Raw genomic sequence first — 16749 nt, forward strand, 5'->3', positions numbered from 1 at the left:
CCAGCTGAACAGACCCAGCTCCCTCAGCCTCTCCTCGCAGCAGAGATGCTCCAGCCCTCTGACCATCTCCGTACCCTCCACTGGACTCTCCAGTAGCTCCTTGTCTTTCTTGAACTGGGGGCCCAGAACTGGACACAAACTTATGACAGAAACACGAACTGGACAGAAACTCATGATAAAGCCCGAGTGCCCTGGGCTGGGACTGCGGTTCTGGCAGCGTGAATCCGGAGCAGTAAGGCAGAGCCCGTGGCCAGGGGCTCAGACAGGCTTTGTCCTGAGGCGGGAGGAGACAGCGAGATGACTGTAGTGTGGTGAAAGCTGCTGCTTGTTTCACTGCTGTACGTCTGTCTGTCCGTTACATGATCTCTGCTGAGTGACAGCCGTCATCTTCAAGCTGTCAGTGCCCACCGGAGCAGGACGTATTTGTGATAGGAGTCCTGCAGCACTTGTGAATGCAGCCTCCTGCAGTCAGGGGCTAGTCAGGCCTGGTCTGTGGCCAGTGTATTTGGCATTGTCTTAGCAGCATCATTTGCTTGTCATTAATACTAAATACAAGGGATACCAATATATTAATTAATGCTGCTGGTCAGCAAGGTGAGGGTTTGGTGGCACTTTGTTCCAGCCGGTGTTTGCGCTCAGGTTATATGAATCCTGTCCTGCTTCAACTAAATACGGCGACGTGGCACTGCCACCATCCCTCCGCACCCGTGTTTGCTCCAGGCGATTGCCCTTCATACCTGGAGGCTGGGCAGCCTCCCTGGGAGCGTGTGCCACCTGCCGCCGTGTTTGTCTGACAGCTGGGTCACGGGGCCGGGGAACAGCCGCTGCCCGGCCGGGAGAAGGGTCGAGCGAGCGGGTCTGGGGTGGGCACGGGGGAGATTGCCACGCGTGGCAGCCTTTAGGGACTGCAGTGCCCCTGGGAGGTGTCTGGGAGACATTGCCAACGTGGTCCTGGGTTGGCAGCATCCGGGAGACAAAAACAAAGCCGGGTTTTACCTCTTCCCTCCCCAAAGTTGCAAAAACCAGAAGAAGCGTTCCACTTGCGGGTGTGAAGTGAGCACGGTGCTTAAAGCTCCCCTGGCACCCCAAAATCCCTGTGCCTTGGCCAAGCACTGGCCCCGCCAGGGTACAAGGGGGGGACCTGCTGCCCCTCGCTGCCTCTCCGTGACCCTGAGCTCCGCTGAACCCTGTTTGTTCAGGGCCATTCGGGTCCCCACCTCCAGCTCAAACAAAGGCAGGGCCTCCTCCAGGAAGGTGCACGCGAAGGAGGAAGGCGCTTGCGAACCCGTTCCCCGCTCCTCCTCCTCCTCCCCCAAGCTCTGTCCCTCTCACGCAGGGAGCCTGGTGTTCCCCAAGGTGGGAAGCAGCCATCGACCTGAGGAGAAGCAGGTGACGAGCGGCGGTAGGGCAGGAGGGCCCCTTCGCCCCGTGCCGTGCCCGCACTCCGATCCGGCGCCGTGGGAGGAGCACGCGGGGTAGGGGCCCTGGCAGCAGGTACGGTAGAAAAGCTGCAGGTTTGGTGTCCTGCCGGGGCCAGGGTCTCACAGGAGCTGCAGGGATGTGGCAGCCCCCGGTGCCTTCGTCCTTCCCGGCCGGTGCGTGGCCTTGCTGCTGCTCCCCCTCCCCAGCTCCAGAGCAGGGCTCAGAGGTGGCCGTTGGGCTGTCGTGGGCATGGGCTGAGGTTTGTGTCACCATTGGCTGGGAGCGATGGCCAGACACTGCGCCCAGAGGAGCTGCAGAGCTGGGGCCGCAGGTGCTTGCTTAGCAGAGATGCGTGCCCATGTGCTCCAGGCGCCTGCAGGACCTCTGGGTGTGACGGAGGGGTTTTAGGGGGTAGATGAGCCCAGAGCTTTTCAGGACACGGGTGTGTTCCCTTGGGGCAATTCTGCACCTGGCACGCATTGCCCCCCGCCCTCCTGGCCAGGCTGACGGGGGCTTTGGAAGGTCACAAAAGAGGGTGAAATCGGGTGCTGACCAGCCACCCCCCCTTGGGCTTGGTTGGAGTTGCAAAGGGTGTAAATGAAGCTAGAACTTGGCCCAAGGTGTGGGCCAAAAACACCTTCTCGAGGTGTTTCCTGTTCCAAAACTGAGCGCTGGGGTAGCTCCGTTTGCCACGTCTTTTGGATGTGGAGTGCTTGGGCGTGGACTGGACCCTGGAGAGAGTGGTCCTGGCTTCTCCATCACCAGGTCATGCATGCTGGTGGACATGCCTTCGAGCTGGGTTGTCCCATGGGAAGGGTGGTGGAAAGCCCTTCCCCACAGTGACAGAGCTGCCCATTGAGAAAAGATGCAAGGCGGGGGGTCCCCACCGTGTCTTTGGCCAAGGTGGTGGAGGAGATGGGCACATGGAGGGGGTCTAGGTGGTGATGTGAAGGGAGGACACTGCACAAGACCACTGGTGTCTTCTTGTTTTCCACCTGGAAGCATTCCTGGTGGTAGGCAGAGCGGGGTCCCGGGTCCCACCTTACGTGGGCAGGAGCTGAGGGGCCAGCAGAGAAGGGAGCGAGGCCACGTCACCAGCACTTTGGCTCCAACACCGCCGGGAGGGGTGGTGGGGCTGTGGGGTGTCCATGTGGGTGGGTGCCAATGCCTGGGTGTGCTTCTCAGTACCAGGAGGAAGGGGCATGAAGGTCTGTCATGCAGCGGAGGCGGCCCATGGACGATCCCCACTGCAGCCTGGTGGGGCAGGATGGCAGCGGCGCTCGCTACGGCAGCCTGAGAGAGGAGGCCATCGAAATGCCCCAGGTGGGTGGCTGCAGGCTGTCCCCCTCGCAGTGAAGCTGCCTGGGGAGCCGCTGCTCTCGTCACCCCGTGTCCTGCCTTACAGCCCGGCGACGCAGCCCTGGGCCAGACGAGCAGAGCCAACGTCTTCAGTGACGGCTGTACGCGGATAGGTGAGGGAGGAGGGCTGGGCTTTGAGGTCGGTTCCTCTCCATCTTGGCGAGAAGGCTGGGGCTGAGTTGAGAAGGATGGGGAAACCCCTGGGCTCCACGGCTGGAGCCAGCAGCAGCAGGTCCTGCTGACCACGGTTGGTCTGTAGAGCACGTCCAGAGGGCATCAGAACTCCTGCAAGCCCTGCCAGGCCCTGCCCTGCCCTGCTCGGGTGCTCCAGCCTTCCCCTTCTGCAAGGCGGCTGCATCCTCACCTCGGGCTAAGAGGGGCTTCTTGCTTCCTGCCTCCCGCGCTAGAAACCCCCAAGCGAGGAGGCTGCAGCCCCTTCCAGCCCGAGCGTGTCCTTCCCTCAGCTCCTTGTTTTGCTCACAAGACGATGCCCAGCCCCACAAGAGCACCAGGTCCCGTAGGAGAGGGACACGCAGGACGGGGACGGCTTTGGGACCTGCCGCCCTTCCCGGCCACGGGGTGGGCACGAGCTCCCTTTCCTTGCTGCAGATTTTGTCCTGGTGTGGGAAACCGTCCCCTGGGAGCGAAGCGGGCAGCAGGACAGCCGCGAGAACGGGGGCTTGCAGGGGACATCTGCCACCATCCACAAGACTTGGCGGAAGACGTTTCTGGACAAGCTTCATGCTGCTGGGATCCACATGGAGAAGGTACCAGGGAGCTGACCTCCAGTTCCTGCCCTGCTGCGATACCTACAGCCTTGGTCTGTGAGTCGGGAGGGCAGCCCGGGCCTGCGGGCAGCGAGCTGGAGCGTGGGGTGGGATGCGCTTGTGCTCTTCTCCACCAGGTCAGCTCTGCTGGGCTGATCCACACCAGTGCGGGGTCACCTCGGTGCCTCCTGCAGGGACCCGTACTGGTGCCAGCAGCCTCATCTCCGCTGGGGTCCCCTTCTCCCAACAGCACACGACCCGCATGGAGAAGAAGGTGGTGCATTACCTGCTGCTGAGTGCGCCCTGGAGCGTGCTCTGCTACTACGCCGAGGAGCTCCAGCTCCGCGTGCCGCTGCAGGTGAGGGGCTGTGGTGCCCGAGCTCACCAGGGAGGGGGCACGGTGCCCCCAGCGCTCCTGGCTATCCCTCTCTGGGTGACAGGCTGGGCAGCTGCCTGCTGTGGGGCTCTGATGGGGTTTGCAGCCTCCTTGCTTTCCAGTGGACCCAGCAGTCCCCAGTCTTGTCCCATGCACATTTACGGGATCCCACCTCGTTCCCCTTCTGAACTTCTCCTCCAGCACGCCATCCCCTCTTCCCCTGGCCCTTGAACAGCAGGCTCCCGCATTCGGCACAGCCCAGGCACTGTTTGTCCCCAGCCTGGCTGCCCTCTTGTCCCCGCTCCTTCCTCCTGCCCACGCAGGTGCTGCCCAGACAGACCTCCAACTGGTCAGACAGCGTGTTGCAGTGGCTGGGCATCCCCAACCTGATGGCCCAGGAGGTCCCCAACCTGCCGCTGGACTACTACACTTGCCCCTTCAAGGCCAACAAGCTGTGCTGGTGAGCGCCCCAGGAGGGACCATGCTGGGAGGTGGTCCCCAGCTGGCGGGCACCTTGGGGAGGGGGTGCTGCCAAGCACTAGTCTCTGCTGAGCTGCTCGTCCGTGCCCTTCCAGGTTCCTGGGGAGCGATGAGCAGGACACCTTCTTCTCCACCACCCAGCGGCACCAAATTGTGAGCACCAGGGCCGCCGTGGCCTCTCTTCCCTAGTCCTGGGCGGGCTGTGGGGTCTGGGGGAGAAGTGCTGTGAGCGGGGGTGTTGTCATGGTCTCAAAGGTCCCAGACTGGGTGGCTGTGTGCTAATAACTCCAGAGGGGATTAAAAGGTTTGGGTGGAAACCCTCCTCCTGCCATTCAGCATCTGGGAATCCAGCCTGGAGCTGGTAGCTGAAAAGCTGACTAGTGGTGGGGACCCCCCTCCCCATTGCGGGGGACGGCTGTGTCCCCCCTCACCTCTCCTGGCCTCGCCCCGGCAGCTCTACGAGATCCTGGCCACGACCCAGTACGGCTGCTCCAGGGAGCGGGAGGTGGGGGTGGACCGGCTGCTGAGCGAGGACGTCTTCACCGCCGCCTTCCCGCTGCACGAGGCAAGACCCCGCCGTCCCCCGGGGAGCCACCGCCCCGCGCCCCCGGCCAGCCCCTCGCCCACCCCGCCTCTCACCGCAGGGTCCCTACAAGCCCCGGCCGCAGGAGCTGGCTGCCGGCAGCCTCGGCCAGCGCCAAGTCCTCTTCCAGTACTGGGCCAACTGGGGCAAGTGGTGCAAGTACCAGCCGCTGGGTCACGTCCGCAAGTACTTTGGAGAGAAGGTTGCTTTCTACTTCGCCTGGCTGGGTGAGTCCTGCCCGCAGCCCTCGGCTCCCCCGGGAACGGCTCCCTCGGCCTCGTGGTGCGGGGTACGGGGATGCTGGCAATGGGGGCAGCTCCCAGCTGTCCCAGGACGTGGGTGCAGCTCTGCCCCGGGACACTCTCCATGTCCAGGGCGGTGAGTGGTGGCACCACGAGCCGTGCCCCACGTGTTCTAAAAGAACTAGGTAGAGCCTGACGGGTCCTTTGCAGCCCTGGGTCCGTGCTTGAGTCCTCCAAACCCTACGTGGTTTTAGGCTGGTGCCACGCTGGGATTGGGCAGGTTGTCCTCGGTGGCTGGAGCCGCTCTGGGCTCGGTGGCCGTGGCGGAGGCCTGCAGGACTCACGCTCCCATCCCCACCGTCTCCAGGCTTCTACACGGGGTGGCTCTTGCCTGCCGCGGCGGTGGGGACGGTGGTGTTCATCGCGGGCATTTTCCTGGTGTTCAACGACGTACCTTCGTGAGTGCCCCCACCTCCCCACTCACCCCGTCCCTGGGGTGGCAGGGAGGAGGGCGGGGGGTGCCTGCACCCCGGTGTGCTGGCACTGGATGGCTGCCGGGGCTCCACCGCAGCACTCGGTGCAAAACTGGGAGCGGTGGGAAAGGCCCAGCCCTGACCGGCTGCTCCTTCCTTGCCCACAGGCAGGAGATCTGCCAGAGTGAAGAGCAGTACTGGATGTGTCCCCTCTGCAAGACCTGTCCCTACTGGCAGCTCTCCAAAATCTGCAGCACGTTCATGGTGAGGCCCTGGAGGGCGGCTCGGGGCCTGGGTGGAGATCTCCATCCCAAGGTTAGCCCGTGTCATCCCAGTCTGCCTCCCTGCCTTGGCTCCCACTGCCCCGGCGCTTCCTCTCCAACCCATCTTCTCATCCTCCTGAAGGCCCTTTCCACCGTCCCTCCCCACCTGCCCCACGGCTGGGGGACACCAAGGACCTGCCACTTGCCACAGCAACTGTGCAGAGGGCAGCCCCCGCCTCCCTGCCTGGCCCCTGCCTGGCCCTCAGCCTCGCTCTGCCCACAGGTGGGACGGCTCTTTGACCACGGTGGGACCATCTTCTTCAGCATCTTCATGTCCCTGTGGGCAGTGCTGTTCCTGGAGTTCTGGAAGCGGACCAACGCGTCCCTGGCTCACCACTGGGACTGCTCCGACTTCGAGGACATCGAGGTGGGGTCTGGCCCTCTGCAACACCTCCGACAACTGCACGGAGCAAAGCCACCAGGCACCCCTGATGCCTTTCCCCCTCTTTTCCAGGAGCGGCCACGGCCCCAGTTCACGGCCATGGCTCCCATGACGATAACAAACCCTATAACAGGGGCAGAGGAGCCATATTTCCCCAAGCGCAGCCGCCTCCACCGGATTTTGGCTGGTTCGATGGTCATTATGATGTTGGTAAGATTGAGGGGGCTGGAGTCTGCCCACCATCTGTCCCAGGGCAGCGAGATGTGGTGGGATGGAATCAGTTTGGGGTAAGAGAGCAAGGGTTAAGCTGGGGATGAACACGGGTGTCCCTGGCCTGTGGTGGAACCCGTGGCTCTCCACGGGCTCAGCCCACACCCCGCTGTGCCCAGGCTCAGCTGCCCACCCTGGAGCTCCCCGGGGACTCATTGGGTTGACATTGGAGTTTTCCTTCCCAACACAAGCCGCTCATACCGCACGTGCTGTGTTTCCAGATTGCCGTGGTGGTGATGTTCGTGGTCTCCATCATCCTCTACCGGGCAGTGGTCGCCATCCTCCTCTCCAGCTCGGGGTACTTCTGGTTTGCAGCTTCGGTAAGAGGTGGCCAGAGCCGCTCCTGGACCTGCTTCTCTTGCTGGGCTTGCTCACCACCCTCCGTGCTCCGCGTGTCTCTTCTCCCTGTAGGCATCCCGCATCGCCAGCATCACCGGCTCCGTGGTGAACCTCATCTTCATTGTCATCCTCTCCAAGATCTATATTTCCCTGGCTCATTTCCTCACCAAGTGGGGTAAGGTGGCGAGGGTCTTGCAAGCCGGACAGTGACGGGAGGGAGCGGTCAGTAGGGGCAGAGCACCAAACCCAGCGAGCTCTGGAGGGAAGGCTGGCCAGCGCTCAGGAGGACGATGGCTTTAGGGAGGAGAGCTGGGAAAATAAGACCTTCAATGAAAAGTGTTTTGGCAGCAGAAAAACAAAAAAAAGAGTGTAGGTTTAACTTCTGCTTGAGCTTTCCTAGAGGGTTTTGATTAAAATATCCGAGCTGACTTTTGAGGTTTGGAGGAGAAAAGCATGTGGGATGTTTTTGTTGTATTTAATGAGCCCCAAAGCCTGTTTGTACTGAGTGGAGGAAGGTTATTTTTTGGTGCGATGCAGATGGATGTCTCCAGGCTCTGGACAAGTGGCAGGTCCCTTCACGGGTACCGCAGCAGGTTTGGGGACCGCAGGCTGTGGGGGGTTGGTTAGGGTCAAGCGATGTGGGGTGACCTCCGCGATGATGTGGCAGAGCATCCTGGAGCGGTGTAGGGCCACGTGCCTGTGCTTCCCCCCGGCAGAGATGCACCGCACCCAGAGCAAGTACGAGGACGCCTTCACCTTCAAAGTGTTCATCTTCCAGTTTGTCACCTTCTACTCCTCTCCCATTTACATCGGCTTCTTCAAGGGCAAGTAAGGCCTTTGTGTGGGGCAGGGGTCCTCCCCATCTCCCGCGGCCTCTGGGCTTTGGTGCTGGGGAGTGCTGCTGCCACGATGGGCAAGGACCACCGTGGTGGGCGGGGATGATCCCACCGGAGAGCAGGAGCCCTCACAGGGCCATGGGATGCCTGGGAATGAGGGCAGTGCCAACCTGCTGTGGTCCTGCTCTGGGACTAGGGGACCCTCTCCATCAGAGGCACCCCCTGCCAGCCCTTTTGTCCCTTCCTTCCCCGGGGCCACCCCGGACACATCCCTGGGCTCTGCCTGGGGTCCCTGCTCACGGCTCTGCCGCGGCTCCTGCAGGTTCACCGGCTACCCCGGGAACCACCTGAGCTTCCTGGGGGTCCGCAGCGAGGAGGTGAGTGCGGGCGGGAGGGATGCCGTGCCCGCCACCCCAGCCGGTGTGTGCTGCAGGGGTGCCCTCCTGTGCTCGGGGTCCTCCCACCCCCACGTGCCGGACCCGGCGGGTTGAGGGTCCCTCTTCTCCCTGCAGTGCAGCCCAGGAGGGTGCTTCATCGAGCTGGCGCAGGAGCTGCTGGTCATCATGGTGGGGAAGCAGATCATCAACAACGTGCAGGAGGTGGCCATCCCGTGAGTACGCTGGGGCTTGGCAGGGCCGTCACGCGTCCCCGAGCCTGCTTCAGGGCTCTGCTGAGGGGGCATGGAGCGGTGCCAGCTGGTGGCAGTGGGGCACATGGCCCCTCTCGTCTCCCCAGGAAGCTGAAGTGCTGGTGGCACAAGCACAAGCTCCTCTCCAAGAAGGCGGGTGAGGAGGGGGAGTCGGTCCTGGTGGAGCAGGCGCCCTGGGTGATGGACCACCAGCTGCTGGTGTTCGAAGGGCTGTTTGACGAGTACCTGGAGATGGGTAGGGACCAGCCTCGGGGTGGGGAGGGCTGAGGAGAGAGGAAGCTGGTGGGGAGAGGCAGGAGCTGCTGCAGGAGGTCCCTGGAAGACAGGACCAGCCATGGGAGCTTTCGTCCCAAGCAGCCTGTGGGTGCTGGAGGGAGAAGGGCTGTCCCGCGCCCAACAGGACAGGCCTGGGAGATGCCGCAGCTGCCGCTGCCATCTCTCAGCCTGTCCCTCCCCACTCCTCCTCCTCCTCTTCCTCGCAGTCCTGCAGTTCGGCTTCATCACCATCTTCGTGGCGGCCTGTCCCCTGGCACCCCTCTTCGCCCTGCTCAACAACTGGGTGGAGATCCGCCTGGATGCCCAGAAGCTCATCTGTGACTACCGGCGGCCCGTGGCCGAGCGGGCGCAGGGCATCGGCATCTGGTTCTCCATCCTGGAGGCCATCACTCACCTGGCCGTCATCAGCAACGTACGGCGGGCGGGTGGCGAGGGGGCTGTGAGCGGCGGAGGGCAATTAGGGGGACAAACTCGTTTGGCCGCTGCAGGAGGCTGACGAGGGGAGCTGTAGTGCCTGGCGTGGGTTCACCTGTGCAGAAGATGCAGCTCCAGCCACGGGCGGTGGGAAGCCATCACCCTCCGGGGCGTGTGGCCCTGCTCGGGTTTAGCTGAGGGGTGAGAGCAGGACGCAGCGCCATGAGCAGTGAGCTGCTGAGACCGCGTGGTGCTTGTGTCTGCTTTGTCAGGCCGAGGGCAAGGAGAGGCAGAAGCCACCTCGGGAGCACAGGGTGCGGAGGAGGTCCTGCCGGCGGGGCTGGGGTGGCCCCTGGCCACAGGACCCGCTGCAGCACATCTCCCTGCTCCTAGGCCTTCCTCATCGCCTTCACCTCTGATTTCCTGCCCCGCATGTACTACGAGTACGTCCACGACAGCAGCCTGCGCGGCTACGTGAACTTCACCTTGGCGTACGCGCCGCGGGACTTTGTCCTGCAGAGCAACACCACGTGCAGGTGGGAGCCCCCGCCCGCGGGTGCTCAGGCTTGGATCTGCTCTTCTCTGCCACTGCCACAGCGAACCCTTTGTTCAGCACGGCGGCCACTAGCCAGGGCCAGGTTGTCCACCCATTTCCCCGAGGTCCTCGGGTCCCTCGCTCATCCCAGGGCTGAGCATGTGCCGAATGTGCCCGTGCATGGGGCAATGGCGGGGGGTGGGAGGGGGTTGCTTGCCCGGCCTGACCCGGGGCTACAGCAAAAGCTTTCCAGGCGGGGAGGGAGGTGCTTTTGCAAAGGAAAAAGCCCCCCGGGGCTGGGCAACCTGCAGCCGCTGGGTCCTGGCCGAGGCTGCCCCAGGGCTGGTTTTGCTGTGCTCCAGCGCGCCGGGCTGGGAGCCGCGATCAGAGAGCGCCCGCAGCAGCGGTGCCGCCCGCCGTGGACAGAGGCAGGAGCAGCTGCGCTTTGCTCCCACAGGTACAGAGCGTTCAGGGACCAGGACGGCAACTTGACCTTGACATACTGGCAGCTGCTGGCCATACGCTTGGGCTTCACCATCGTGTTTGAGGTACCAGCTGCCGAGCCCTCCAGGGTGGCCCAGGGCACGGTGTTGGGGCGGGGGGCGAGGACCTGCCACCTCGGCCAACCTGCGCGTCCCTGCTCGTTTGCAGCACGTGGTTTTCTTTATCGGACGTGTGATTGCGTGGCTGGTCCCTGACATTCCTGAGTCCGTGGAGGTCAAGGTGAAGCGTGAACGGTACCTGGCCAAGGAGGCCCTGGCTGAGAACAAGGTGGGCTGCGGCAGCTCCTCCGCCTCCTCCTTTAAACCCTCTTTTGCTTTAAACTTGTGCAGAGGCACCAAGCGAGGAGGCAGCCCTGTGAGGAGCTGCGGCAGCTCCTGCTAGTGCCAGCGCCGGCTCCTTTTTTCCGTGGTTCAGGTCCTTTTGGAGAGACAGGAGACGAGAAGCGAGGCCAGCGTCACAGATCCAGCCGCAGGCAGGGACTGGGAAACCGAGCAGTTGGCCAGCAGCTGAGCGCCGCAGTGTGCCCCGAGGCCCGTGGCACAGTGCCCGGACCGAGGGGCTGCCCACGGCTCCCCCCGGGGCCAGCCTGGAGCCACAGGCGTGCCCTCCCTGCCCGGCTGGCACATGGGCCCTTGGGGACAGCTATTGCCACAGGCAGGGAGGGACGCAGCGGGCGCTGGGTGTTTATCCGAGCTCGTTGGCGTTACCCCAAGGTAACTCCACTGCGTAAACGACCTGGCACGGAGCGAATTACAGGAGGGTGCCCAGGCCAGGCCAGGCCAGGCCAGGCCAGCTTGGTGGGTGGAGGTGAGCAAGAGGGACCCCGGCTGGTGCCTCCCGCTCCTCCCCGGGTGCGAGCAGGTCGGTGCCTCCCTGCGAGGAGGCCGTGGCCCCCACCGCTGCCCAGCACCACTCTCGCCTCCTCCCTCGACCCAGCTGCTCGCTGTGCGAGTCTCGCCTCGGCCAGGGCACGGCTGCAGCACAGGCTCACTCGTGCGAGCTGGAACTCCTCACCAGGCTCAACCCAGCCGAGCACGGGCTGCCTTGGATCTCACCCCACCAGCAGAAATAATATCCGTGAGACTCGGAGCTGTTTCAGGTTTTATTTTAGAATTTATAAAATTCCAGTGTCATCCATACTCATGAGCCTTTTTACATGTTTGCATATAGTCTCCAAATTCCAAAGTTAAGGCCAAGGGATCATTGCTATGGAAACGTACAATATGGAAGACGTCAAAGAGAGGAAATGGACACATGCCACAGTCTGCTGCGGAAGGAGGGCGGTGGGGGGACAGTACTAGGTACAATCACTTCATGACCTTCTTTAGAGCGGAGGGGCGGGCGATGGGGCACGAGCCCAGACAGTGGTGCCCCACATGTAACTCAAGCCTAGCTGTGCAACGGGTGAGGGCACGGGGCGGGCGGGAAGAGGGGGCCGATAGGCTTGGTGACATAGGACAGACCTAAGCTACAGGGGTAATAACCATTTTCTGACAGACGCGATGGGAGGGGGCCACCCTAGTTCTGTCTGACCCACCCTGTCTCCTGTGCTGGAGGCAAGGCCACCCTGTCCTTCGGGGGCAGCTGGGTGCCCTGCAGGGGGCCGTGGTCAGCTCCAGCCGCTTCTCAAGCTTAAGGAGAGCACTGTGAGGTTTTGGTTCAACTTCTGCATAGCAGCCTCTTCCAGGGAGAGCTGGCGTGGGAAGGAGAAGCGTCAGCACGTCAGGCCTGCCCGACAGAGGGAAAGGCAAGAGTGCTGGGCTCAGCCTGCCGGAGTCTGGGGCCTTTGCTCCGTCACCAGCACTAGAGAGGCCAGGGACTCCTGCTTGCCCACGAGCTGAAGCAGCTGGGATAGAGGACTGGCTCAGACTACAGCCTCTGTAGGAGCGAGGCAGGGGAAGGAGGGAGCACAGAAACCCCCGCTCCCTGCCTCCCTCCACAAAGACGTGGTTTTCCTCTTACTGGCTGGAGGCGCTTGGGCACAGCCGCCTTCCAGCAAGCCGTGGCAGGGCCTAGGCGCAAGCGGCCCCGAGTACAGAGCATGGATCACCCTCTACCGCCCGTACGATGGAGGCCTCGGGGAGGGCTCAGCGCACCACGCCGTCAGCCCCCCAGTGCCGTCAGAGCAGAAGCCTGGCTCACCCCCTCTGCAGCTGCAGCGAGGCCAAGCCCTGTTCTAGCTCAGCAAGCAGTCCTACGGTTCTAGTTCACAGCCTGCCTGACCACCACCGCGCTCAGCTTCCCTACAGAGGAGCTCCAACAGCCACTCGGAGACAAAAGGCTCCTCCTGCTTCTCCTCCACGCTTCTGCTCTGGGTGCCAGGGCAAGAGCTGGAACAGCTGCTTACCCACCTACATGGAGAGGCCACCATCGTACTGACTTTTGAGGTAGAAAGAAGTAACAGGTGTCCCTACCGCTCGTGCCCAGATGCTGCAGCGCTAGCAGAGGACTGCAGCTTCTCGAGGCTGTGCTTCCCACCACCTTCTCCTGGGCCATGCCACCGCTGCAACCTTGGCCGACCCAAATCTGTCCCATCCGGTACTGTTGTCACGTGCCAGCTCACCTGCCTGCTCACACTGCTGGGAAGGGCGAAGGAGGGACCGTGGGGAACTAGGAGCGGGGTCTGTCATCACGTGCTGGAAGACTCGCCAAGCGTGCAGGCCGGGGCCGTGCTCGGCGCCTAGGCGCTGCACCCGGAGGTGCTCACCTCACCAGGGCAGCCGTACGTTGTTCTGGTCCCTTCCATCTCTGCTGCCTCTACAGCCTACTGAAGGTTTTGTTCCTTTAAAAAAGCAAGTTTCTGACCTTTTAGATTATTTTCAGCTCTCCCCACAGTCAGCTATCAGCATTAAATGAATTTTTGGCAGTTAAAAGGGAAAAAAAAAGTTGATTGCACTCTACAAAGGTAAGGTAAGGCCTGGGATAAACACAAAGGAAAGAGGGCAAACGTTTTGGCTTTAGAAAGTCAAGGAAATTTATTTCCTGAGGTCATGAGACAGGAAGTAGATTCCTAGCCACAGTAAAGGAGGTCTCCTAATGAAGGCGAGAATGCCTAGTAAGACATGCTCAAGAGAGCAGATCGCTCTGCTAGCGCTCGGGAAGCTGCAAATTGTAGCCACTTTTGAGTCAATTATGAAGTTTCTAACAAAAACACACACATTTAGTGTTTGAATCTGAGTGGAAGTCTTGTTCCAAAAGGAGGAAAGAATATCCATCAAGAGATGAGGGTGGGTCCTAGCCATGGAGATAGCTGAGGGGAGCAGGATGGGGTCTAGCACTCCAGACACCATTAGGAGACCTCTTGGGGCAATTGACTTGTGCTCCAGCCGCTGGGTCAGATTTCAGACAGGAAGTATTTGTGGCAGGTTAGTGTCAGGTCAGCGGGCTGGAGGAGTTTCTGCTTCCAGGTCATTATCGCTTGGGTCCCCAGGGAAGAGTCTTGGGGGCCACTTGAGCCCCAAAGCTGGGGAAGTCTTCAGAACTGCTCATATCAGGGGCCTAGAGCAAACAAAAAGGGAACAAGTTAAGCTCCTGCCCTGCTGCGAACCTGCACGGTGCACCCCTGAGCTAAGCAGTGTTTCTGGTGTCCCATGAGCAGAGACGAAGAGTCAGGACCGACAAGGATCAGTATCTCCTGCCACATGGCCCGGCTCACCGCTCCCAGCCAGAACAGAGCTGCCAGCATCGAGCCGGTTCTGTGCTGCAGCAGAGCCAGAAGTCCCAGGGCCCCATCCCTACCCCTAAAAACACCATGCCCTGGCAGGACATATTCGGGTAAGGGTCCCCCATTCCCCAACAGCTCCACAGTGGGGTAGGCAGCGTGGGCACGACGTTTGAAAGAAAGAGACAGCAGTGCTTTAGAAGATGAAGAGGCAGAGCCCAGGCGTGCTCTCAGCTTCCACGGGTCACACAGAGCAGGAGGGCCCGTCACTGCTTGCTCTGGCACCGAGAGACGGAGAGTGCTCTGTTTGCCCAGCCGAGACAGGAGGCCCAGACCTCAGAGCAAGTCCTTGGCAGAGGGTGCCACGTGCCCTGTGCCCCCAGGCCCGCAGCAGAAGCAGCACTCACCTTTTCGTTGTTGACAGTGGCCCAGGGGGCGTCTCTCACCACAAAGCCCTTGGATGGGGCCTTGGACTCTTCATGTGAAGAGGGCTTCATATACACCTGCATTGCCTCGTTGTCCACCACATCTGCAAGCTGCAGTGACATGGCCCAGTTAGTGAGGGGGGATTTTGATAGTTCTCCAAACCAGTACAACACGCCTCCCCCCCCCATCTCGCCATGCTGCAACCTGTCCAAGGTCACCAGCCTGTTCCACAATGACCAAACAGTGTTTCTGCACTACTCTGAGGGCCACCATCTCCTAACTGATGCAAGCTGCAGCAAGGCAGGCATGTGCACACCCTGGTGGTGCCCCAGCACTCTCACTGTCCTCTCCTGGACAGCAGGGCCAGCCCTTGCACTGCTTCGCAGAGCACAGCCTGGGGCTCCGCGCCGTTGGTCTGAGGGACAGTTGCAGATGAGGGCTTGCTGCCACCTGCACAGGGCTCAAGTTCTCCAGTGCAGTGGTAGAAAATATCACATGGAGATACTTCAGATATCCAGCTCTGTGGCAGAGGAAATACCTGCTAAGCCCCTGCACAGATTTGCTGAACACTTACATACTCCTCCTCCAAGTTCAGGATGTGATCGATAGCTTCCTCCACATTCTCAGGGAGCCCTGTCACAGTCACACAGTTGGGGTCAGGAGCTCCACTCTGGGGAAAGCGAATATCCACCTGCAACACAAGGAACAGGACGGGACTTAGATCTGCACATCTGAAAAGCCCCAGATTCCCCATGACCCTCGTCATTAGATGCACAGAAGAGAAAAGCCCTGATCTGTTCACTGCCACAGGTCTGTTCAGGACCTCGGTAGTTCACATGCTGGGGGGTGCACTGGAACGTGCCTGGCCCTGAAGCCTGGCCGGTTCCCCCCTGAAGGAAGGCGGAACAGAGTCTGCAGTAACGACCCATCTTCCAGCAGCCCCTGCTGTTCTCACTGCCCAGAGGCCTGCTGCTTGCTGCGCCTTGCAGCAGAGGCAGATGAGGGCTGCGCTTCCAGACCGTGTCCTCACGCTGCTGCAAGCATTTTTGCCATCGAGCCATCAGCACGAAGCACAATAAGCTTTCTGTCTCCTCCACGGACAGAGTAATCCTGGCTGACAACCACTTTATGGAGCTGGCTTAGCGTACCCCATACACAGCCACCGAGCTCTCTCTCAGTTTGCCTTCCAGATGGGTGCAGGGAAGTCACACAAGACAGGACCAAACCCAAAGGCTGCTCATTTGGGAACCAAACAGCTTGTTTCAACAACTTAGCCCAGCCAAGATGCAAGTCTCCAAAGCCTCATCACTCTGGATTCACATTCACTACTGCCCCTGTGGTAGAGCACGTTGCTACTGCCACATGCCATGAGGGGCAAAGGTCCCTGCTCTTCCCAGAGTCAGCTGACTTTGCCAAATCTGGAGCCCTGAGACTTAAGATTCCCAAAGTCAAGGGGGTCAACAGTGGCCTGGAGAGACAAAGAAATCCGGAGGATTTCCTTGAGTTAAGCTCAGGCTGAGGGGGTCAGGCAGAGTCTCCTCCCCCTGCCTCCCAGCAACAGGCCTGGCTGCCCACTTCCAGTAATGGGAGTAGCTGACATAACCACCTCCTCCCTTTGAAGGCCATCCAGGACTCTGTCTGCAAGAAACCCACTAAAAGGGCTGCACAGAAGGACAAGAGCTCAGTGCTGTTCGCAGGGCTAACCCAGAGCACCAGGCAAGCACGACCAGGTTCCTCTCCTGGCTGTGTTCCAGGAAGAGCTCTGCCTCCTCCCTGCCTGGCTCCCAGAACGGTGACTCACAGCTGGGGTCATGTGGGGATGCTTCAGCCAGTGTCTGGGTGTGGTGACCAGATAGCCTGGCTGCCCAGGGCATAACAGGGTGCTCTGGCCCAGGGATTCTGCTCACATGCTTGTGGTGACAGAGCTGGAGGTAAGCAGGACAGCACTGGCTTCTCTGTTGTGCCTGTTCCAGCTAAAGGTGCTCAACAGGCACAAGACACAAGGACCACAAGATGTGAGCCTCACACTCCTGAACTCAGCCCCTGGCATCAAGCTGCTACCAAGCTCTTAGCACAGGAGCAAGCGGCACCACTGGCCACCCAGGCCCAGCCCAACCTGTGCTGCATCGCCCCGTCGCTCACCTTGAACTCATCCATGATTTTGCGGATGGCTTTACCACGTGCACCAATGATGCGTGCGTGAACACGATGGTCCAGAGTCACATCCTCAGAGACCATCTGCTCCAGCTCGCCAACGATCTTCATGATGGCACTGCGGGCAGCCTCAGCATTCTTCTCATAGCCAGTGATGGTGATCTGGTCTTGAGCCTGGGGCACGGGGACATGTGTGAGAGACCATGAGCAAGCCCACTCCCTGCTAATCCCTTTTACCTTCCACCTTATCCAAAGGCAGTGCAGGGAGTTCAAAGCCC

The 16749-nt window shown here is 61.1% G+C and overlaps 2 protein-coding genes across 3 annotated transcripts in view; one reads left to right on the forward strand and one right to left on the reverse strand.

Moving 5' to 3' along the window:
• Window positions 1-2655: 2655 nt before the first annotated feature.
• On the forward strand, window positions 2656-10611 carry ANO7 (anoctamin 7). The gene is made up of 22 exons (XM_068421007.1): window positions 2656-2745; window positions 2828-2894; window positions 3391-3548; window positions 3799-3906; window positions 4248-4384; window positions 4500-4557; window positions 4859-4969; window positions 5049-5214; window positions 5597-5687; window positions 5870-5966; window positions 6249-6392; window positions 6480-6617; window positions 6899-6997; window positions 7089-7191; window positions 7733-7844; window positions 8175-8229; window positions 8365-8462; window positions 8588-8736; window positions 8984-9189; window positions 9585-9727; window positions 10184-10274; window positions 10378-10611. Exons 1-22 carry the CDS (start codon window positions 2656-2658, stop codon window positions 10609-10611), a joined length of 2655 nt encoding a protein of 884 aa, XP_068277108.1.
• A 2568-nt stretch (window positions 10612-13179) lies between these two features.
• Window positions 13180-16749, reverse strand: part of HDLBP (high density lipoprotein binding protein) — a 38051-nt gene continuing 34481 nt past the window's right edge. For both annotated transcript variants that reach the window (XM_068421032.1, XM_068421033.1), the window contains exons 25-28: window positions 16460-16645; window positions 14892-15008; window positions 14299-14427; window positions 13180-13728 (exon numbers count right to left, since the gene is read on the reverse strand). In XM_068421032.1, coding sequence (XP_068277133.1) covers window positions 13642-13728; window positions 14299-14427; window positions 14892-15008; window positions 16460-16645 — 519 coding nt within the window. In that variant the 3' untranslated portion in view covers window positions 13180-13641. The remainder of the gene's footprint in view (window positions 13729-14298; window positions 14428-14891; window positions 15009-16459; window positions 16646-16749) is intronic.

Source organism: Nyctibius grandis, chromosome 32, assembly GCF_013368605.1.
Source record: "Nyctibius grandis isolate bNycGra1 chromosome 32, bNycGra1.pri, whole genome shotgun sequence".
NCBI classification, from domain to species: Eukaryota; Metazoa; Chordata; class Aves; order Nyctibiiformes; family Nyctibiidae; genus Nyctibius; species Nyctibius grandis.